General features: G+C 36.4%; 2 protein-coding genes across 2 annotated transcripts; both read left to right on the forward strand.

The window, feature by feature from the left end:
* Positions 1-8,781: 8,781 nt before the first annotated feature.
* On the forward strand, positions 8,782-12,833 carry LOC135217209 (legumain-like). The gene is made up of 10 exons (XM_064252942.1): positions 8,782-8,945; positions 9,342-9,492; positions 9,626-9,723; positions 9,858-10,164; positions 10,511-10,580; positions 11,058-11,176; positions 11,447-11,617; positions 11,854-11,970; positions 12,096-12,263; positions 12,475-12,833. The coding sequence occupies exons 1-10, from the start codon at positions 8,782-8,784 to the stop codon at positions 12,598-12,600; spliced, it is 1,491 nt and encodes a 496-aa protein (XP_064109012.1). The 3' UTR covers positions 12,601-12,833.
* A 2,181-nt stretch (positions 12,834-15,014) lies between these two features.
* On the forward strand, positions 15,015-23,734 carry LOC135217208 (legumain-like). Its single transcript, XM_064252941.1, has 10 exons — positions 15,015-15,233; positions 16,969-17,111; positions 17,246-17,343; positions 17,487-17,793; positions 19,399-19,468; positions 21,968-22,086; positions 22,340-22,510; positions 22,749-22,865; positions 22,983-23,150; positions 23,369-23,734. Exons 1-10 carry the CDS (start codon positions 15,200-15,202, stop codon positions 23,492-23,494), a joined length of 1,353 nt encoding a protein of 450 aa, XP_064109011.1. The 5' UTR covers positions 15,015-15,199; the 3' UTR covers positions 23,495-23,734.
* Positions 23,735-24,072: the final 338 nt, after the last annotated feature.

A 24,072-nucleotide genomic window follows, 5' to 3' on the forward strand; every position in this document is an offset into this window, starting at 1 on the left:
CATCTGGGTAATTGACACCGAAATAAATTAAATAGAAAAAATTAAATTTTTAATAAATTTCATATAAAAATATCAATAAATATATTATAAAAATTTTCTTCATATATGTAAGTTCTTAAATAGACCATCTATGTATAATTTAAAATTTGGTTGAGGAGGCCCGCCTCCCTCATATAGATATATAACTGCTCTATATTGCAATCTTTTCCAAGAATTGTAGCTAGGATAAAATTACCTACTCTGTCACGACCCCAAGACAAGAACCTATGTCTCAAATTCCCGAATCTGGGACATTCAATCAACAAATGTTTCACAGTCAAGGGCAGAGTGCAGTTCTCACAAAACGGAGGATTTTCACGAGACATCAAGAACCCATGTGTGAGTCTTGAATGTCCAATCCTCAATCTGCACAACATCGTTTCTTGTCTCCTTGGCATATTCGGATATGACCAAGGAGACACTGATGACGTGATACTCCGCATTTTTTGATTAGTTAAAATATCCTCCCAATGGGACTGCCAACATTTTTTAACTCTCTGACCTACTAGAGGATACAAATCCCGCAGACTTTGCAAGTTGGTCAGCTTTCTCATTCCCAGCCACCCCAACATGGGAAGGCACCCAACAGAACTTTATTTCTTTCCCTTTTCTTTTTAGTAAAAGCAGCCATTCCAATATATCTAAAATCAGAGGGTTTAAAGGGTTAAAAGATTCCAGTGACTGAAGAACACTTATTGAGTCACAATATATAATAAAATTATTTTCAATCCGAATTAAAACTTCCTTTAAGGCCTTTAAAATTCCATATAATTTTGCTGTAAAAATCGATGCAACACATGATAACCTGTCGCTTCTCTCTACATCAGGGAAGGCTACACCAAAGCCGACGCCAGCATCTGACTTTGAGCCATCCGTAAAAACTGCAGTGGAGTCATCATGTTCCACGGAATGTTCTAACAATATTGACCGCATGGCCTCACTGGACAATTCTGTCTTGGTAAAATTAAAATATCTACAAAATTTTACCTCTGGAAAGTTCCAGGGGGGACTAACTGAATATTTTGCCGGTAAAATCTCTATTATTGGCATATTTAATTCACGGACAATAAAATTTACTCTAAAAGCAAATGGATGAGGTTGCTTCGGGTGATTTTCATAAAACTGCCAATGCCTTTCATTTCTCATACAAATGCTGGTTAAAGACTTAGGTAGCCTCTGGAATCTATACCAGCTCCCTACCAGCAGACGCTTGTAATGAAGATCCAGTGGCACCTCATCAGCATCTACAAGCATGCTCTCGGTGGGAGATGATTAAAGGCTCCAGTACATAATCGTATTCCTCCATGATGAATAGAGTTGAGCATTTTAAGGCTATTTGGCTTTGCAGAAGTGTACACCTCACACCCATAACTTAACTTTGAAAAAGACAAGGCTTTATATAATCTCAACACTGAGTTCGGTCTGCACCCCACGAAGTGTGAGACACGACTTTCAGCAAATTCATTGCTTTCCAAGCTTTTTGCCTTAAAATTTTTCAGATGTGGAACCAAGTCAGCTTGCTATCAAAAATCAAACCAAGAAACCTTGTTTCACCAATACATGGAATTCTCTGCCTATGAATGAATAGATCTGGATCAGGGTGGATTCCCCTTATACGACAAAAGTGCATAGTTATAGTTTTGCTGGCAGAAAATCTAAAACCATTAACCTCAGCCCATTTCACTATATTATCAATGCAGAGCTGAAGGCGGCGTTCAGCCACTGCCATCCTTGATGCTGCAAAGGAAATTGACAGGTCATCAACAAATAGGGTATATGTTATATCTGGGGGAATTATTTTAGAAACCCCATTGATTACCAAGGCGAACAAGGTTACACTTAAAACACTTCCTTGTGGTACTCCTTCTTCATTAAACACATCTGACAATGTTGCTCCAACCTGAACCTGAAATATCCTATTTTTAAAAAATCCTTAATAAAGAGGGGCAAATTGCCTCTAAGGTTATATTCATAAAGGACCCTTAAAATTGCATATCTCCATGTTGTATCATAAGCCTTCTCTAGATCAAAGAAAACGGTGATGTGATGCGGTTTGTTAGCAAAAGCTTCACATATTGAAGATTCCATTCGTACCAATACATCAGTTGTGGAGTGCATCAATCGTGTGTTCACCATTTTTTCCATGATCTTACACAAACAAGATGTCAATGCAATAGGACGACAATTTTCTGTCTTAAACGAATCTTTTCCAGGTTTCACAAATGGCAGTAGTTTTAACTTCTCCCAAAGCTTGGGGAAGATATGTTCTCGGTAAATTCTGTTAATTTTCAGGAGTATGCTTAATCATTGAATATGTTATATCATCCAGCCCAGGAGCTGATTCATTACATTTATTCCAGGCTGATTCAAATTCTCTAATAGTAAAAGGAGCATTGAACTGCTCATGTCTTGAGGTATTAAAATCAATTTCGACCTGTTCCATTACCTGTCTTTGAGCTGAATAGGGTCTATCATCATTTTTCTTTGCAACATTAGCAAAATGATTAGCAAACTCATTTGCCACTAACTGGAGGTCTGCTACCTCGCAACCATTGACCTTGATAACTGGAGGTTGACAAGGAGTGTACTTGCCTGCTATTTTTCTAACTCTCTTCCAAACTAGAGTCAGAGGAGTTTTTAAATTTAGTGAAGATATGAATATTGCCCAAGATTCTTTTTGTGCTTTTTTGATTTCCATGCGAAAATGAGCTCTCGCTTTTCGAAATTCTACACGATAATACTCACATTTTCGTCTGCGGTATCTGGTGAAGGCAGATCTCATAGTTCTATGAGTTTCCTGGCATTTACGAGTCCACCAGGGAACTGGTCGGCGGTATAGATTGAAGACCAGCTAAGAACATTATTGTATTAAAAAAGTCAAGAGCGTTATCTACACAGGGAAAGTCATCAGCAGAGTCATCTACTGAGCTGTGCTCCTGGAATGTTGACCAATCAGCTTTACCAATGTTCCACTTAGGTAGCCTTGATGATGGAGGGCTTGATGCTACACTCATCACTATTAGGAAATGGTTGCTGGTAAATCTATCATTTATAGTTCTGCAATTAAAATCAATAAGGCAATCATATCATCACTACATATAGATAAATCAATAGCTCATAATGGGCCTGTTTGAATATGAAAATGTGTAGACTCCCCAGAGTTGAGAATCCCCACATTTTCATCTTCTACGATGGAACCCAAGCATCTTCCTCTCTGATTGGTGACGATGTCACCCCAAAGAGGATTTCTGCTATTCATATCTCCCAAAATAACAAAAGGGCGTGGTAACTGTTGAATAAGATATTTAAATTCATTGATGGGGAAGACTTCGTTAGGTGGTAGATAGAGAGAGCATACTGTATGTTTTCTTTGCAAATGGAGCTGCACACCTATCACTTGCAATGCTGATTGAATACTAATAGGATTTTGTGGGGTGTCATTTCGAACATACAAAAGGACACCACCATGGCTTCCAATATTTAAATTATAGGTGGAGTGATAGGATGTATACTCTCGTGGGCTGGGGCACGTATTATTACCAATCATGGTCTCCTGCAGAGCTACATAAACAGGAGATACCTCTGATATAAGCAGCCTTAGTTCTTCCCATTTAACTCTTAATCCCTGACAGTTCCACTGGAGAAAATTAATGAATTTTACTTTCCTTTAGAGGCTGTTAAATTGGAGCCTCTTTTAAGATCTTTCAGCTTACAACCTTGCTCTTTTTTCCTGGAAGGAGACCGATTGTTTAAGGCTGCCTTCCTTTTTAGAGGGTTATCAGTCTCAGGAACAGCAGACAAAGCTGGTGTCGCCTGAGGAGGGGTGTGAGGATCGGATATTGGTGCATCCTCGAAAGCATTTACACGTGCTACAGCCTCCAGAGAGGCGGGAGTGCCAGGTACCCCCGGCACAGCCTCCACAGAGGCAGGAGTACCAGAAATCACTGGCTCTGCTTCCATGCCAGAACCAACTGGCACTACCTCCGAAGAGGCAAGAGTGGCAGAATTAACTGGCACTGCCTCTGAAGAGACAGGAGCACCTGAAATCACTGGCGCAGCCTCCAAAGAGGCACGAGCACCCGAAATCACTGGCGCAGCCTCCGAAGAGGCACGAGCACCAGCAATCACTGGCACCGCCTCCAAAGAGGCATGAGTACAGGTCGTTACAGGTTTTTTACTTACATTGTTTTTGGTAACATTGGTTCCTTCTTCGGTTGGCAGCAACGCTAAAGAAAGATATTCCTGGTCTAACGTACTGATTCAACACTCTCTCTTTTGCCTCTCTAAATGTGATATGTTCAGTTGCCCTTCATGTTTGAATTTCTTTTTCCATGATGTATACATCAAAGGTAAGTGACGATGATGGATGACTGTCTTCACAATGTATACATCTGGCTTGCTTATTACATATGCCATGCTCTGGTTCACTACATTTGACACAAGTGGCAGGCTTCCCTTGTAGTTTCTGTCTACAAGACCCCAACATATGTCCAAATTCTTGGCAATGAAAACATCTCCTCGGTCTTGGTATATATTGTTTGACCTTGAAACGTAACCAGGCTGCTTTCACTATACTAGGCAAACGGGTGGAATTGAATGCAACAATCAAATTGGGGAGCGGGACAAGGACTCCATTTATCTTCTTCTTCATTCTTTCAATTCTTATTATGCCTTGATCTCTTAATTCTTCTACTAGCTTTTCTTCAGAGTACGTCATAAGCTGGGGCGCATATATCATCCCCTTGGAGTAATTCCAAGAAGCATGTACTGCACACTCCACTTTAACTTCTCCAAAATGCGATAATGTTTTCAGTTTATCACTTTCTTTTGCCGAGGCAGACTCTACTTTCAGCTTTCCTCGCCCATCAGAAAATATCTTAGGCTCTCGGCCACAACATTTCACAATATCCCTATATACATAAAAAATATCAAAATTAGAGTCTTCCAGATCAAAAGTCAAATATTTATCGAGCGAATTTTCAAACATTCCAGGTCCTATTTCTGATACTATACTATTCCTACCAAATTTCCCTTTGCTCAGTACTGGAGCAAAAGGTTTCAGTGTAATTAGACTGGAAGAATTTTCTGATTTTTCCAGAGGAAGGTTGCCAGGGGAGGTTCCTGCAGTCATCAACTATGCCAATTCATTACCATCAAAGGGTCCAGGGGTACTTGAATCTTTATTCCTTTCTGTCATAAAGATCAAAGAGAGAACAAAAAAAGATAAATAAACCTGAAAACCTTAAACAGATATCATTAGCCTTTCATGGATTTTATTCTTCCACTAATGGCACAAGTGAGAACCGACTCCCAAAAGTCTGCGTCCCTACCCTACCCCATTGGGGATGGCACAACATGATTAGAGTGGTCCAAGTGTAAGCCAAACCCGCTTGATAGGACTGAGAGTATTACAAGAATACAATCATCCCCACCCTAATCACATTATGGGCAAACCGGACAGAATGCAGAGAGTCCTATCCGCAAAACTAGACTCCCTGGAATCTGTGGTCCAGCCCTGTAAAATAGTTCCGCCTGATATCACTCAGGTCCGAACATTATCGGGCAGTTGATGGTCCTGCCACGGTTCCCACTATTTAGCTTCAGATATAAAACCCAGTCCCAGCTATGATATCTTTTCTGTTTACCAGGACCAGTAAATTTAAGCAAGGGTAGAAATTCCCACATAATTAATCCGAAATGATAGAAAAAAAAAATATTACATGAAGGAGAAAAGAGGTAGTAATGAAAAAATTGCAGAAAGAAGGAAAAGTTCTGACTAATTTAGTTGGATCACAGCTGGGCCCCAAGGACCAGTGAGAAAGCAACCCACCAGGCATCACGGCCCAGCTGCTGGTCCCTAAGCCCCCTACCCACGCCAAGGGGTCAGTATCTAGGGAGAGTCTAGAAAGGAATTACAATACTACTTCCATAAGCTTTGCTCAACACAAGAAAGAAACTCCCTTTGGTACTTTGCCACAATCCCAAGTTAATAACAAAATGAGCTAAGGCAGACAGTTCTGGAATAACTGTCTCTCATGGGACACCTAAATCAATCGACTGTTTAGGTAATAGAACTAGCAAAAATTTTGGAAGTGACCCCAACCTGTACCAAAGTGAACGCGTGGGTGAACACCTGGGGCGTGGGTGCTTTGCTTCTATTACTAGCCCCTCATATCTATTGAAAGAATGAAGTCACCTACTGTGAAGGAATCTAACACTAAACATTGTTTCCATCCTGTAACAAGTCTTTATATAAACGCAGAGCATATGGTTGCCAAGGACGAGTTTTTTTTTATGCACAACAGAGCATACTAAATTAGCTGAAAGTATGGGTACTACATAAATATATGCATATTCTAAAATGCCCCATTTATTACAATGGTAATCATTTTTTCATATATGGCACAGGGCAAAGAAAATGAAACCCTTTTCCCAACGCCTAATTTTTACCTACATTTATTAGTGTTCCAGAACTGACTTTGAACAAGTAATTAAATTATGAAGTTTATATCTTAATTAAAATACTACTGTGTAATCATTTTACATTTTGGCATAATTTTCCTACAATGTGGATACAGTCATCAAAACCTTCATTTCCTAAATCCCAATGTGAAGCGAGAGGCCTCAGAGAAATTCCTTCACTCCTTTCTTTCTTGAACTTTCCTACTGCATGTCTCTGGGAGCCCCTCATAATTCTCGTCCACGGCCGCTCACCTTTCCCAGTTAATCTGGTATCAACACAAATCCACCTAACACTACCACGTACCATTCTCATGGGGTGGTGCCAAGGGCATCCCCTAGATAGGATGGATGGATGGATGATGAAGTTTAGGGACAAGACCAAGCACTGGGACTCTTTTATGGTCATTCAGCGCCGTCATCCCCTTGATGTTTCCCCTTAAGGCCTCATTTAACCATAGAGCTTTTGTATTTTCCCTTCCAGTCTGTATTGTATATGCTATTTACTACATATTAGAAAGCCAACCTACTTCATGCTTTCCCGACACTGTTACTTCATCCCACTGTCATCAATATTTCTGTTTTTATTGGATGTATCTTAGGTCACGTACCTAAATATATGATGCATTCTGTTAATCAGATTTTGTAAATCATGTGATTTTTTTGCTTATTAAAACAAAATTATCTGCCTAGTCTGAGTCAACCGTCATTCATTTTCAGTATAAAACCTCCTCTTCTAAATCCTACCACGGTTTTCATTGTAAAATCCAAGACAAAGGCAAACTGCAAAATTTCAATTAATTGTTGTATACACAAACATGTGTATGCATACATGTTAGTAAAATAGCGTAAATACAATAAGAAAATATGCTCATCCTTAAAAATATATACAATTGCTGCATTATCATCCAAGGTCAAGTTGTAACCGTCATATCCTTTGGAATATGATTGAGTTTATTCATATTGAGCATTATACACGCAACAGGTCTCTGAAAAAAACCCACTGCAAAACCTACTGGTACGCATCTTATCAGATAACGTGTTTCAAGATGGAAAATTCCCTTTGCCAAGATCAGCATGATGAACTTGAACCCGGAGGCAAAAAAACAATTGTGTTCAACTACAATTCAAGGTACGGCTATGATGTAACTAACTTTTTATGTCAACATGGCTAAATAATACCCATAACTCCCATGACAAGCAGGTTTGATTGTTAATAACAAAAAACACTAACACAAAGTTCTAGACAAGACAACGCTATGAACGGAGAGAATTTTCTTTTAAAGTTATCATGACAATGCTTACAGACAAATCGATGTTATAAGACTTAATGGAACTTAAAAACTATGATTATTTGGATACTGTGAAATTGAATTCCCAACGATATTAGATAATAAACGATTTAAATCTAACCTACATTTCCAGCAATAAAGTAATTTTAATTTCCATGTTATTCTAAATTCACTTGACTGCAAGTAGGGCTCTCAAAAGAAAATCACACAACAAATTCATTCACTAACAAGAGTCTAAATTCACTCCATTTTTACTATATTTGAACACAATAAATGTCCAGAAAAATCAACAAAGGGTAAAACACATTTCAGCATTCAACAAGGTCAGTGACAAGTATGACCCCAACCTCTTATACCTACAAGACCTCCAAAAGCAATACTGTAAATGGAATGAAAGACCTGATACTGGGGAATGTGACGCAGGTGCCTCTGCAGAATGTGGATACTGGCTCTCGAAAAATCAAATGACACACTGGTTCTTAAGGTGTAACTCTATTACCTAAACATACCAGCACAAGCACCAACCGCTAAACCTTTCAAAGAAGATCCCCCCCACAAGTTAAGCACATTGAACAGAACTTTAAAAAATCCATGACAAGCCAATGGACACAATTAGAACACTGCAGAGAATTGTGTGGATTCACTTGATAATCACTGATTTACGCTAATGCTACATAGGTTATGAGGTTTGTTCTTTCTAAATTCTGTACAATCTGACTGATAAAAAATAATGAAAATGTACAAAGAAGAAACATCGGAATTTATTTCAATTTGCACAAGTATCTAACAGCATACTGTACCACTAATAAATATTTCTATTTATGCTAATTCATAGTTAATTTGGGAAGTCGTACCTGTGAGAGAATGACTGCCCAGAAACACTAAACAGAAAAAAATGATGACTTTACAACTATCATAAAAAAAAATACCCACAATATTTTCTTTCTCGATACGATAACTTTTTACCTATCTGTGCCTAGCACGAGATTCAATGAACGTGTTATCAAAAGAATCGTTTTTACCATTTTTTTTTATCTGTCATGTCAATTTCCACAAAGCACCAGATACCATCACATCTGAAGCAACATTAGGTATAAAAAGACCTCAATCTCCTCGGAATAATCACTCTGCACGGCTAACTCTCCTTGTTTACAGGTAAGTCTCTCTCTCTCTCTCTCTCTCTCTCTCTCCTCTCTCTCTCTCTCTCTCGCTCTCTCTCTCTCTCTACTCTCTCTCTTCTCTCTCTCTCTATCTCTCTTCTCTCTCTCTGGTATTAGTTGTGAATCCTAACATAGCAAATTAAGAACTTCACGCGTTTTCCATTACCAAAAGAAACATAACGAGAACAAATCAGTGAATAGCCCCTATTCATTAATTAAATTAATAAATTACCTATGTACTATATATCTAAAAAAAATATCTCGAGAAGACAAAGAAAATGTACTCTGCTTCTGATGATGTTACATACTTCACAAGGATACCAAAAGTAACTGCGTTTCCACATATTTCCAAAGTAACAACAAAGCTACTATACTGACCACATCTCCACAGGACCTTCAACAACCCAACAATGAAGCTGGCAGCTCTGTGGGCGCTGCTGCCTTTAGCAGCAGCGGCTGGAGTGGTACCACCAGAAAATGAAGGAGTTAACTGGGCTGTCCTTGTTGCTGGATCCAGTGGATGGTTCAACTACCGACATCAGGTAAAACCAACCGATTTTTGCATTTAGAATTGAAAATCCACGTGAATCATTCATCATAGACTTTCAAATATTATCAAGATAAACACACTTTCTTAAAGGATGAGCGACTCTCAAAACATACTTCCCATTACAGTCCGACATCTGCCACGCATACCAAATCATGCATGACCGAGGTATTCCTGATGAACGTATCATTGTCATGATGTATGACGACATAGCCCGATCACTTCACTGTAATATAAGATCATTTCAAACATGGTCATTTCAGCTGAAGTTTTCTTGCCTTTTATTCCCGCTCCTACACAATCAAAACTTATCGGTGAAAATGTCCCTACTTCAGTCATTCATCTCTTCCAAATTCCTAGGAACCCTTACCCAGGAGAGATTTTCAACCACCCTGAAGGTAAAGATGTATATGCTGGAGTTCCCAAGGACTACACAGGATCAGAAGTCACTCCTGAACTTTTCCTAGCTGTACTCCAGGGCAATGAGCAAGCTGTCCAAGGTATGGGCACCGGAAAGGTGGTCAAAAGTGGTCCCAATGACCGTATCTTCGTCAATTTGGATGACCACGGAGCACCTGGACTATTCGCTTTTCCTTACGGAGAACTCATGGCAGATGACTTCGCCGCAGCTGTCACAAGCATGCATGAAGCACAAAAATACAAGGAGGTAAGCAAAGAAACTTTTCCTATTAACAACATAATCAACAGTTTCCGAAAAAAAAACATTTCTTATCTACATGATTCGGTGCGTGTGTATACACCAATTTATCCATGACCTTAATCAATTATATAGTCCAGTGAAAGAACACTATATAGAATATCCTGCACCGAGGTCACCATCAAAGTATTTTAACGAATCACAATCCTTTACCAGTAAAAGCACACCACTGGTGATATTCAGCAAACCTAACCTTCATAAGAGTGAAAACAGAAAAATAAACAGGTTTTGCAAGCACCAACGTCACACAAGCAAAGGGGAAACGGCTAAAACTTTATTCTTTTTCAAATGTCAGATTATGATTTACATCGAGGCCTGTGAGTCGGGATCAATGTTCGAAGACCTTTACCCTCCTTCTCTTAAAGGTAAGCGCTTCACATCCATGCTAAATTTTAACACAAGAAAGGAAATAAGGCAGGTGTGTGTGTGTCTGTGTGTGTGTGTACTCATATATAACGTAATATCATAATTTTACACATTACGAAGGTGACAGTTAATCCAACAATGGTCCAGGCGAAAAAAAAACACTAGATGTGCCTCTTACTTGTGGATTGGTTACACAAGAATAAACTGCATAATATATAATAATTTTATCTCTAAAATAAATACTCCACCAGTCACCAATAGTAATTATCTATAAATCAGAAACCATCTTACACCAAACAAAAGTAGTAACTTGACTGACAAAGCATAATAAAATGATCGAGGAAGTGAAGAAATCACAACAAACTCAAAATGCCAAATCTGACCGCGTCACATTTAACATGAAAAGCTGGCAACCAATACTAAGAACTTTACAGAATATTAACTCACATACAATATTCGTCTTATCATTCATTCAGCTTATGGTCTGTCTGCATCAAGCCCCTCAGAATCCTCCTGGGCAACCTACTGTGACAATCCATACGGAGTTTGTCTTGGTGATGAGTTCAGTGTTAACTGGATGGAGGATACTGAAGCCGTAAGTTTTATTCTCAGACCTTCTACATACCGAACTGTCATGAATTCTGGATAACAACTAAGTGTTATTTAAAGTTCCAATTACAGCTTTCAGAAACCCTTGATGATGAGTAACTTAGTCTAATCATTCACTATTGATCTTTCAAATGGATAATGAGGCATGGGTTGTATACTGACGTTCTAGCATAAAGTATACAAATGTCAAATTTATATAACCCACTATAGTAGGTAAATAATAATAATTATAAGATGGGTCTAATATTCATTACAGAATGATCCAAACACCGAGACCCTCAAAACTCAATTTGAAAACACAGAAAGGTTGACCTTGGGATCACAGGTCATGCAGTGGGGAGACCTTTCAATAGACGCACAAGTTGTAGCCACATTCTTTGGTCCTACCAGTTCGGCACCTAAGACGTACTCCACCAAACGTACTCAGGTAACTTATTAGTCATAATAATATGGAGATTTAGAAAGAAACTAATTTATTGATAATGCTACTCAGATACTTTAGCCCTTTTGCTTCTACAACATAATGTGTCAAAATATATGAATGTGTCACAGTCAAATATGAAAAACTTGACTCATTTAGCACAATTCCTCTCTGCTTATTTTCTTGACAATGTAACCACCCAAACCTATAAAAACCCTTCAAGGATATTAATGCATTTTCAGGAGTCTTCTATCCCAGTTCAAGACGTCCCCCTCGTTATGTTGGAACGAAAACTGAAGTCCGCAACAAGTGAGTTAGATAAGAAGACTAAAGCAAAGGAAATTGCTGCCCTCAAAGAGGTATGTACGACATCCTGTTTCCCGCAAAATGGAAATTACAAAATCTAAACTTGCTAATAGTTTTGTATTAGCTTTACATTTCATTTGCTAACTGAAACTCATTCTAATTTTTTACTGAATTTCAGAGGCGTGAGTTTGTCCACAAAACAATGAAAAACATTGCTCTTTCTGTAACTGGTGACGAGAAACTCACTGAGGAGATGATGGTGAAGAAGAACACAAAGATTACTAACTGGAGTTGCTACAACCCAGTTGTTCATGCTTTCAGCGAAAACTGCTTCAATCTTGGCCAGGTAAGATGAAAAAAAATATCACAGGTTATTCTGTTGTGCTAAATTTACTACAGTAATCGATGTTTTTATCAGAAGAAAAAATATAAAATCTATGCCTCTGATACCATACACAGAAGTACTGTTAACCTTTCAAAATATGCAAATTCTATCTATGAAAACAGTATTCAATGATATTTTAAACACTAGTCTTATCCATTAATTGTCTTTTCAGAGCACGTACGCCCTGACTACTGTTCACACACTGCTCCATCTGTGCGAAGCTGGATATAGCAGCAGTGATATTATCAACAGCATGAAGTCAGTGTGCTACTTCCCTACAATTGAAAATGCCTTCTAAATATTTCCTGACATGTTTACTGAACATCCATATTTAACTGAATTATTAGAGTCCTTATCCCTCTACACAATAAGATACATATTCAATTCTCATAAAAGCCTCGGAAAAGTAGTGCTATGGTAGAACTCTCTCTTTACAGTAAGGACAACGAAGAAATATCTTTCTTATAGGAATATTGTCATGAAAAGTCTTCATACACTATACATACATGTGAATAAAATATTAATATTTCACTTCAAAATATTTATTTGAATGAGAACATCCAATTAACCTTGGTAATTATATACATATCTTTCTATAACTGTATTATTACTCTTTATTACCTCGAACTCTTTGTAACGAGCCACCCACTCTGCTAAGTTCTTAAGGACCCTTTTGACATAACATTAATAACATCATGCTTAAAAACCATGCTACAAGACATGGAAGCACTGTATTTTGGAGTAAGGTTGCTAGGACACTAAACAAGTCCAAAAGTTAGTCGTGGGAGATTCTAAATCAACTTAACCTGCATAAAGAGACACATGAAATGGGCAACATAGCTCCATCTCTAGCCCAGTCTGGATAAATATGAGAGGAGAGGTTTAAGAATAGGCCATACCTCCAAAATTCCTGCATCTTGACATATAGGAGGTTTTGGGCACCAGGAAGCAGATATCAGAGGAATGAATTACAAAGTTTTAGTAAGGGAAATAATTCCACAGCAAATGTGGGAAGATATGTTGAAAGTATGAGGTAGCGCTACAGAGAGGAATGTTGCCCTTCGGCTTGCCAAAAAGTGGCACAAGACTGAATTGAGCTAAACCGAATTAATGTCTATCAAGCACCAGGTCATGCAGAAATATAGCGCTGTTATGCTATTTATAGATACAGTATGATCAAAGTTAGTGACTGATAAGTCATACTTGATGAAGAATGTTTATTTGTTGAGGGAAGGCGAGGTGGACAGGGAAGAGTGATTAGGCAGGCTGGGCAATGCTTTGTCGCTTGCGACTGTGTTGGAGGCAGGAAAGGGTTATTTGGGATACTGCAAGTGGGATATGACTAGTTGTTGGTAATGCATTAGATTTGCATGACAGATATGTAGTCGAGAAAGTGCTGTTTCCCACCATCTTTTCTTGTGACACGGGTTTAACCATGGTAGTATATGTTAAGTTTAACTCCGCGCAGCTCGTCATTTGAGATACTGGTCCAGAAAGACTGCCAACGACTTAGTAGGCAGTTATGGAAAAATCCAGCTTCTTGATAGATGGGAGATTTTGGGCACCAGGAAACGGAAATCAGAGGAATGAATTACAAAGTTTAGTAGAGGAAACAATTCCACAGCAAATGTGGAAATGTGTTAAAAGTATGGGGTAGCTCTAAGGAGTGGAATTTTGCCCTTTGGCTTCCTAAAAGTGATACACGAATGAGTTGTAATCGAAAAAAAAAAAGCTTGGATTTTACACTTAACATGGTTTCTCTTAAAAGACTCTTCTACTATTAAAGCTATATGCTAACACTATACCCAATACTGGCATTGGGCTTTACAAGCTTTTCCCAATACTGAAGGTGGTAATGATGCTTTATACATAAAAAATTTCTACCTATATCATAGAACTGGATGCTTGCTACCTTACTAGTATTGAAAGAAATTTAAACCTGTCATTTGTATTATATTATTTCACTTAGATATTTTTACTGGTAAAAACAATTATCGAGATTATATTTTTATTTCGGCATGATGGTCAAAATTTACATTCTGCTGGGAAGCAGCACTCACAGGTATGACAGTAAAGATTTTTAGGGGAAATTGATTTTCAAGGGCGTGTTAGTGATGTATATGGATGTGATTTTAGGGGAAATTGATTTTCAGAGTGACTTTTATAGAGATAATGTATGTGGTGGGGATGATGAAGTAATAATGTGCTTTTTTTTACTCTAGGCTTTGCAGATATTGAATAACCTTTTTCAGAGTGACGATAATCTTGTGTTATCCAAGTTAACACAAATGATGGGTGTGACAAACCCAGTTTTGTTTGTTTGTTTGTATGGTGCTTTTACGTTGCATGGAACCAGTAGTTATTCAGCAACGGGACCAATGGCTTTACGTGACTTCCGAACCACGTCGAGAGTGAACTTCTATCACCAGAAGTACACATCTTTCACTCCTCAATGGAATGGCCCAGAATCGAACCCGCGACCACCAAGGTGGGACGCTAATACCATTCCAACCACGCCGCTGAGGTGCTTAAACCCAGTTTTGGAAAATTTATCTAAAACACTAAATCTAAAAATACACAGGACAAGTAGACCTATAGTTAACATAAATCAATGTCCATTTGAACGGCAGGAGGCTTTAGAAAAACATTTTAAAAATAAATAAATAAAAAAAACATACACACATCATTCGATTAATTCTCGAGTCTACGGCAACGAGGTTCTCTTTAGATTCTTCAAACCCGGAACTTGACAAGAGTCTGTAATTGTGGATGCATGTAGCACTGAAATGGAAGTAGACATGTCATCTTATCGTACGGGCGATAAGTAAGGCTCAGTAGTGGGTTACACAGTTATTGCCTTACTAACCTCCTCGTCACACAGTCAGTGTCGTCCAAAAATGTCTGCATTCAAGTGGATTATCTCAGGGAAAGGTAAGTGCGTGTGTTACTGTTTTTAAAAAGTCGCTGTAAGTGCCATAACCTCAAGGTTATAGCTAATTATGTATCACTCAGCGGCTGCCTTATTGAAATTTTAAGTAAGCGAGAAAGTAAATACAATCTATACCACATAATATATATATATATATATATATATATATATATATATATATGTATAATATATATATAATATATATATATATATATATATATATATATATATATATATATATATATATATATATATAATGTATATATAAGTATATATATATATATATATATATATATATATATATATATATATATATATATATATATATATATATATATATATATATATATATATATATATATATATATATATATATACGTGTATATATGTATACATATATATATATATATATATATATATATATATATATATATATATTATATTTATTATAGTTTGTATAAATTATAATAATCAAGGACTTGAAAAGGATCCAGCAAAAAGCTAAAGGCATAATTTCAAAAGACTAGAAATGCAATGATTTTTTTGTTAAGTTATTGAGGGTAGTGTATCTCCTCTCGATAGGTAAGTAATCAACGTATCACAACTTCAGCCTTTACTGCTGTGACAGATCACTTTACATAAACTACTTTAATGAAATTAAAGCAATAAAACTTACGTTGCGGTCCATTTAGTTTCACATATCACTTAAAAACAACTGTAACAAAAATTTATATATGTAACTTAAATATTTTTGAAAATAAACATCATGATCGGACTTTATCTAGAGTTTTAATTACAAACTGGGATAAAGTTTACACAATCTATATTAGTGAAGGTCAGTAAAGATGGTGCATTCTACGAAACAATTTGCTTTGTTAGTTTCCTAGATATTTTATGTTAATAGTTTCTGTTAAGCCTCTTAGGTATTTTATGTTAATAGTACCTGTTAAAGATATTTTTTTTCAGTTTATTGATGTACCTATTACTACAGCAAATGCTTTGTCCAACGCTGTAAATTGGTTACTTAAAAATGTACTATTTTCCATTATAAATATGAATCGGATTTGCTGCGAACAATGAAGCTGACATGAGTATTCATGGTGGATTGAAATGCAAATACGGCAGTGGTCTACCAATTTCATCATCACTGGTTGTGCAGAACATTTCCTACACCTTTGCTGTTCGGTTCCTTGCTTGAAAGCACTTGAAGACAGAAAAGTCTTAAGAAGATTTATATAATTATCTTTGTGATAGTCCAAAGCATATAAATTAACATCAGGCGTACTTAAACTCACTAAAAAAGAACCACTCAAAATCTTACACCGAAGTCAAATTCTCTCATTCTCAGAGAGAGAGGAGGAGGAGGAAAGGAGAGAGGGAAGAAAGAGAGAGAGATTTTCGAGAGAGAGAGAGAGAGAGAGAGAGAGAGAGAGAGAGAGTAGATTCTAAGCAAAGTAGGTAGTAGGCCTTTTTGTCAGACCCTATGGAATGAAAACGCCTCAATCTCTTTTAATGATCACCCGACACGATAGGCTCAGTTGACTGCGGGTTTAAGTAGTATATTTATGTGAAAACATACTATTTACGTCATTAATAAACACTAAGCACCTTCAATCACATGTGCGGCTCGTAATTTACTATACAGAAAACTTATAATACTGAGAATTTTTACAATACCCTTAATATACTCGTCTCCTCACATTTGGCTAATTAACTTGTCTTTTTCAATCATATCAGGAATCCAACGAACACTGACGTTGGCAGCTTTGTTTGCTCTATTGTCCTTGACAGCAGCAGCAAGAATCTCGCCAAGAAATAAAGGAGTGAACTGGGCAGTTCTTGTTGCTGGATCAAGTGGGTGGTCCAACTATCGACATCAGGTGAAATTAAAATAATTCCTTGTACATAACAAAAGCAAAATTCATATGGAACATTCACGCAGGTATAATACTAAAATGAATCTAAAAAATATGTTTATATGAAAAAATCCTTCAAAAGCTATATTTCATTCCAGTCTGACATCTGCCATGCCTACCATATCATGCACGACCGAGGTATTCCCGATGAACGTATCATTGTCATGATGTATGACGACATAGCCAACAACTTGCTGTAAGCACTATTACAATTGTACAAATGCCAATGTGACCTGAATCTTTATAATAGACTAATGTTCATTCCTAGATAAAAAAAAATAGTCATTAAAAGTATCATGGAATTGCAATTAAAACAGATATATGACTTCAAATTCCTAGGAATCCCTATCCAGGAAGAATTTTCAACCACCCTAACGGATCAGATGTGTATGCTGGGGTTCCCAAGGACTACACAGGTAAAGAAATCACACCAGCACTTTTCCTGGCTGTACTACAAGGTGATGAAGAAGCTGTGAAGGGCATAGGCTCCGGAAAGGTGGTCAAAAGTGGTCCCGATGACCGTATCTTCGTCCATTTGGATGACCACGGAGCTCCTGGATTACTTGGTTTTCCTCATGGAGAACTGATGGCAGATGAATTCGCGGCAGTTGTCACAAGCATGCATGAAGCAGAAAAATACAAGGAGGTAAGGAAGTGTCATCAAACCAGCTGGTCCCTGTCCGCCCCCCACCCCTTCCACCCGCAACCCGTTCTTCATCCGGATCTTTCATCCCGTTAAAATTTTCACAAAAATCTTTCAAAACTTTTATACCTAATCCTACGAAAACAAACAAATTGGGCAAAAACACAACTTTAATAATCTAAACAAAGCAAAACCTTCGAGCCTTCCTAATTATTGAAGAGTTATATTCAAAGAAAGCATGAAACCATACAATAAATACCAGTTTTACAACTATAAATTTTGAAATTATATATAAAAATAATACCGACACTATCACACGCATACGGCAATTCACGTTTATCAAAGTTGGTCATAAAGTAAGAACACAAAACGTAACTTAGATCATAAATCAGGTGCTTTAGCTATATAACATTCTCGAGCATCTTAGGAATAACCTGCTGTATAGTGGCTACAAGACTTATGATACTGTATCTCTTTGAGATAATGTAATCTTCGAACTCGTTTCCAAGAAACTACCATGCTTCACAAACACTTGATAGACCGGATCAATGCATATCGGTAAAGCAAGTACATTATTTGCTCGGTATTGATAAATTTTGGGGTCATTGGAATCGATACACCAATGTATATTGGAGACTCGACACTATTGGGTCGTCGTCATATACTAGGACACAATAAATCAGCTGGTGGAATTTAACAACAAAAATGTCGCTTAAAATCATGAACAATAAGTGCAGAGCTATTTTCATGATCAGGAGGGAGTATTATAACCAAGTTAATTACCTTTACTTGTGATTCTTTACAAGGTAAACCTTGTAAAGAATCACAAATAAAGGTAACTAACTTGGCTATAGTAATAATTAACTACGTCAAAATAAGGGCAAGTTCGTGCCTTCATTAAAAGTTAAAAGTGGTTGCCATAAGCTTTGAGAGTCTGTGTAAGGAGATTTTATACAAGATACAACGTTGGTTGAGGATGATGCTGAATAAACTAAGTATTAAGAGACGACCCAGTTTTATATTATTTTTTCCGCAGTAATTGCGAATGGTAACAAGGTAACAGTCAAAGCAGTTACATAAGTGTATGAAAAATTTTAAAGTTTTATTCGTTTGCTTTTGCTGGATAATTTATCTTTGGTGATATTCCCTTTGCTCTCACCTATATAAATATTCTATTCAATGGATGCTTTCCTTTTGAATTTACTGATTTTGGCTTGCACCTCAAGTACACTGATTTCGAAAAACAATAATATAAAAGTTGAGTTACTCTATAAGATTCATCTATTAGTTTATTTTAAAAAATCTAAACAGAGACAAGCACAATCATTTTGACGACAGATTGGTTTTTTAACGGCAATTACAAAAAGATACCACATGACTAACGCTTTATAATTAGCAGACTACAAGAAAAACAAAAAGTTACCTTTCACTTAACATCACAATACCTGTATGATTAACACTTATCGCATATGGTAATCTCTCGGTTCCATTCAGCAATCCTCAAACTCAAACATTACTGAAGATACTTGGTTGAAATGATTACAAGCTTTCAAAAACAGAGACCTAAGAGGAAAAGAAACTAATGGATCGTTCTTCCTAAAATTTCAGATGATGATTTACATCGAGACGTGTTATTCTGGTTCTATGTTTGAAGAACTTTACCCTACGTCGCTTAAAGGTAAGCATCTTATATTCATGCTGATATCGATACATATTCACCATAAAATACGAAATATCGCAGTTGACTAAGTAAAATATATTAACTTTTCACACAAAATTATATGTACATAAAATGACCACCAGTCATGGTATGTACAAACTTGATCTTATGATTTCAAAAATTTGTAAAACTTAAATTTTACGGAAGGTAGTGAGTAGGTATGAAAAAAAGGATCATCATCATATGTAAGCACAGAACGGGCCCTAACAATATTAAGCTCTAGTCTCCAATGGCTGGTATGTCTGTTCGCGGATTTCTCTCGGGAACGTTCCCCCGCATTATTCGTGGAAAATTCGCATATTCGCTGTATTTTTTTTATGAGAAATAACCACAATTTCCTGGTTTTTTAGTCAATTTCATCATAAAATTCACTTTTTGGGATAAAACTATTAACAAAAACCAAGTATAGAAATTTTTACTGGGTTTTTCTTGAGTTTTAACTAACAAATAGGCTGTTTTCAGCTTTTTTATAGGGGTTCCAACTATTTGCGGGTACTAACTATTCACAGGAGTCTGGTACCCATTCCCCGCGAATACGGGGGGGACCACTGTGTATATATATATATATATATATATATATTATATATACTATATATTATATATATATATATATAAATATACATATAATATATATATATATATATAATAATATTATATAATATATATAATATATATATATATATATATACATATATCTATATATATATTATTATATATATATATATAATATAATATAAAAATATATATATATATATATCAGTATATATATATATATATATATAATATACACACACACATATATATATATATATACAATTATAAATTATTAACGTAGAGAAAATATTTCTCCAAAAAGATGGCATAAAAGTCCTCGGACACTTATCAAGATTCGAAGTTAAGCCTTTTTGGGCTGGAAATGGGATTGTGTGACCTTATCCACTCCACCATCAAGAAAGACCAGTTGGTTTCGACTCTTAAGGTGTATAGTCTGTCGAATTCTGGTTCTGTACTTTATATAAAAATCATCAAATTTCCAAATTCAGAGAAAAGTAGCAATCATTACCCTTAGGTCCCAAGGGTAAAAGGAGATTATATATATATATATATATATATATATATATATATATATATATATATAGATATATATTATTATATATATATATATATATATATATATATTCCATTTAGGTGCAAGTTATTCACAAGATAAAGTGAATTAGATATTAATATGATACTTTGGAATATATTTGGAAGCATAAAAATGTTCCAGAAAAAATTAATGAAACGCTATCATACATACTATAGTCACACTTTACAAACTTAGTTTTCAGCTGTCCCGGTGAACATGCGTCGATTTCAAAAATTAAGAGAGCTAAAATCAACTTCTACTCCTGATGGATCTTTGCATTTAACTACTATCACCCAATTTGAAGCATGAGAGGCGTCGTTTTATAGAGAGGTCAAGGAGAGAGAGGCTTATCATATATATAATTCTAAGTGTAAGGTATTCTTAAGGTTAAATCTATTCGCTATCAGTGGGTAACTAGTGGTTAAATAATTGAACGTATAAAGTGCAAAATGTGTATATACAGCAGGGTGGGATGAATCATTAGTTTTCTTAATGGCTGAATGGAATAGGTCACTGCTCTCCACCAATCAAAGATGACGTAGATTCGAATCCTGGTCACAGTAGGAGGACTTGTCACATATAATAACAATTGAGTTTAAGTTACACAGAAGGTAAAACGCATTTTATATGAATGGGTTGTTTTAAAAATATTTTTTTTTTATAAAACTTTCACTTTAAACAGTACTGTATATCATTAAAAGAAAAAAAGACAGGAAGATTCAAAGCTGATAGTTAACCAAAGTCAACTAAGAGGAAAACGTGTTACAAAATACTATGATCGTAACGTAGACTACAGAAAATGATGAGTTTTGATAATTATAGTACCAGAAATCCTGGCTTAATAGATTCATATTATACCGTGTTATATTGTTCTGACTAAGAAATAACCCCATCTGTTCAAAACTGACATTCTCCTGACATCATATTAACAACTTACGGTAACAAACCAACAGTCATTCGAAAGTATAGTTTTAAAAAACTGCCCTGACTCTCCTTCAACATGATGAGAACGACAGATAGTACGCTGACTAAATACGTTCAGCCTCTCACTGAACGACCAAAACACCAGAAAATTAGCAACTCGGTAAAGCAAAACAAAGCTACTTAAAGCATAACATTAGATAACCTTTCAGAGAAGTTGAAAAATGAGTGTGATAAGCAAAGATTGCTAAAGTAAATAGTCCTGGATAAAAACAGCAAATCGCAACCCATCCGAAATAAAATACGATAATCTGTAAACATCAACACTGCAGGGAATAGTTAGCAGCCAATGTTAAAAATTGTAGAGAATATAAACTGAAGAAAAAATATTCTTTTTAACATTAAAGTTTATGGCCTCTCTGCATCAAGCCCCTTGGAATCGTCCTGGGCAACCTACTGCGACAGTTTAAACGGAGTTTGCCTTGGTGACGAGTTCAGTGTTAACTGGATGCACGATACGGAAGCCGTAAGTTATATAGTTTAAAGCACCCATTAAAGCTTTCAGTAATCCTCGCTGATGAGTAATGTAGTCTAGAAATCCAATACTGATCTTCCAACAGTTGAAATAATAAAGTACATCACGGGGTATGTATTATATACTGAGCAAAATTTTGGATACATCAACATAGTTGTTCGGGTAATGCAATACTATATATGAAAGCCATACTGGTAGCCAATAGTCAAATAATAAAAACAAAATTGGTCCGATTTTGTTACAGAATGATCCAACCACCGAGACCCTCAAAACTCAGTTTGAAAACACAAAGAGACTAACCAAAGGATCACAGGTCATGCAATGGGGAGACACTTCAATCGACGCACAAGTTGTAGCCACATTCTTTGGTCCTACCAGTTCGGCGCCCAAGACGTACTCCACCAAACGTACTCAGGTATCTTATTTGTCAAAATATTCTGAGGTTTGTAGAGGAAAAAAATGGTTGACTGATGCGGTATCCCTAATTACCTCTAGAAAACATAAATCACTGACCAAATATATAAATGTGGTTTACTTAAAGTATTAAAAACTTGACTAGTTTAACACAATTCCCATGCCCTATACTATTCAAGATACGTGCACAAACACTCGAACTAAAGGAAAACTCTTGATGGATGTAACTGAACTTTCAGGAGACTTCTATACCAGTTCATGAAGTGCCCCTTGTCATGTTGGAACGAGAGCTGAAGTCTGCAACAAATGAGTTTGAAAAGAAACGCAAAGCAAAGGAAATTACTGCTCTCATTCAGGTATGAATATATATTTTCCAGAAAAACGTATCTTTTAAAAAATCATCAATAATGAGCTTTACTTTTCATTTACTCAATAAAATTTATTCTATTAGTTTTTTCTCTACTGATCTTCAGCGACGTGCGTTTGTCCACGAAACAATGCAAACCATTGCCCTCGTTGTAACTGGTGACGAGAAACGGGCCGAAGAGATGATGGTAAAGAAGGACAAACAGATTACCAACTGGAGTTGCTACAACCCAGTTGTTCATGCTTTCAGCGAGAACTGCTTCAATCTTGGTCAGGTAAGACACAAAATTTCACAGGTAATTGCATTGTGTCAATTTATAATGATCCATAATTTCATCAAATTAAAAAAGTATAAACTACTCTGATGCCAAAGAAATTGCTATATATTTAAATTTTGCATGCATATTTGTTATTAATGGCCCACTACAATGTGATAGCCTACGCTCAAGTTTAATCGCATAAAATATTTCTCAACCAAGCTCCATCTTTTCAGAGTACTTACGCCCTAACCACTGTTCACACACTGCTCCATCTGTGTGAAGCTGGATACAGTAGAGGTGATATTATCAACAGCATGAATATCGTTTGCAACTTCCTCACTATTGAAAATGCAATCTAATCACTTCATCAAACATGAATTAAATTCCCTACAAAATCAAACCATAGCAGATGATTTGCCCTGCAATCTGAAGCGTTGCAAAAGAACTTTCACCTCATAAAAGTCTAGTAGGGAATAAACACATATCTCCTTAGAAGACAAAATGTAATAATACACTGCATCCAAAGGAAGAAAAGTTTTTTTTTTTTCCTTTTTAACAGCTGTCATTGCTGGAATTAAGATTTAACATGCCATGCCTATTAAAATACAAGGTTTTCATTTATAGTCTGTAGTGTTAATTTGTACTACCTTGACCTCTTTAATGATCAACAGACTCACTCTGTTGGCTTCTTGGCGGTCCCACTTTGACCTAATGCTACTCTCACCAGACTTTTGACTTTGTAGGATGAAGTAGCTAAGCCTATAGTCCAAGCCTTAGATATGGACATAGGAGCTCCTAAATAAACAAAAGATGGCACAGAAATACAGTAAGTTGCAGTAGAGTAGTACGAAATTTGCTAAATGACCTCTTTGGACCGTAGCGCTCTGCTCACCATGTCCAACACCATCCAACAGTCTGATGGCAGCGCACGCGCACA

Source organism: Macrobrachium nipponense, chromosome 7, assembly GCF_015104395.2.
Source record: "Macrobrachium nipponense isolate FS-2020 chromosome 7, ASM1510439v2, whole genome shotgun sequence".
Lineage (NCBI taxonomy): Eukaryota > Metazoa > Arthropoda > Malacostraca > Decapoda > Palaemonidae > Macrobrachium > Macrobrachium nipponense.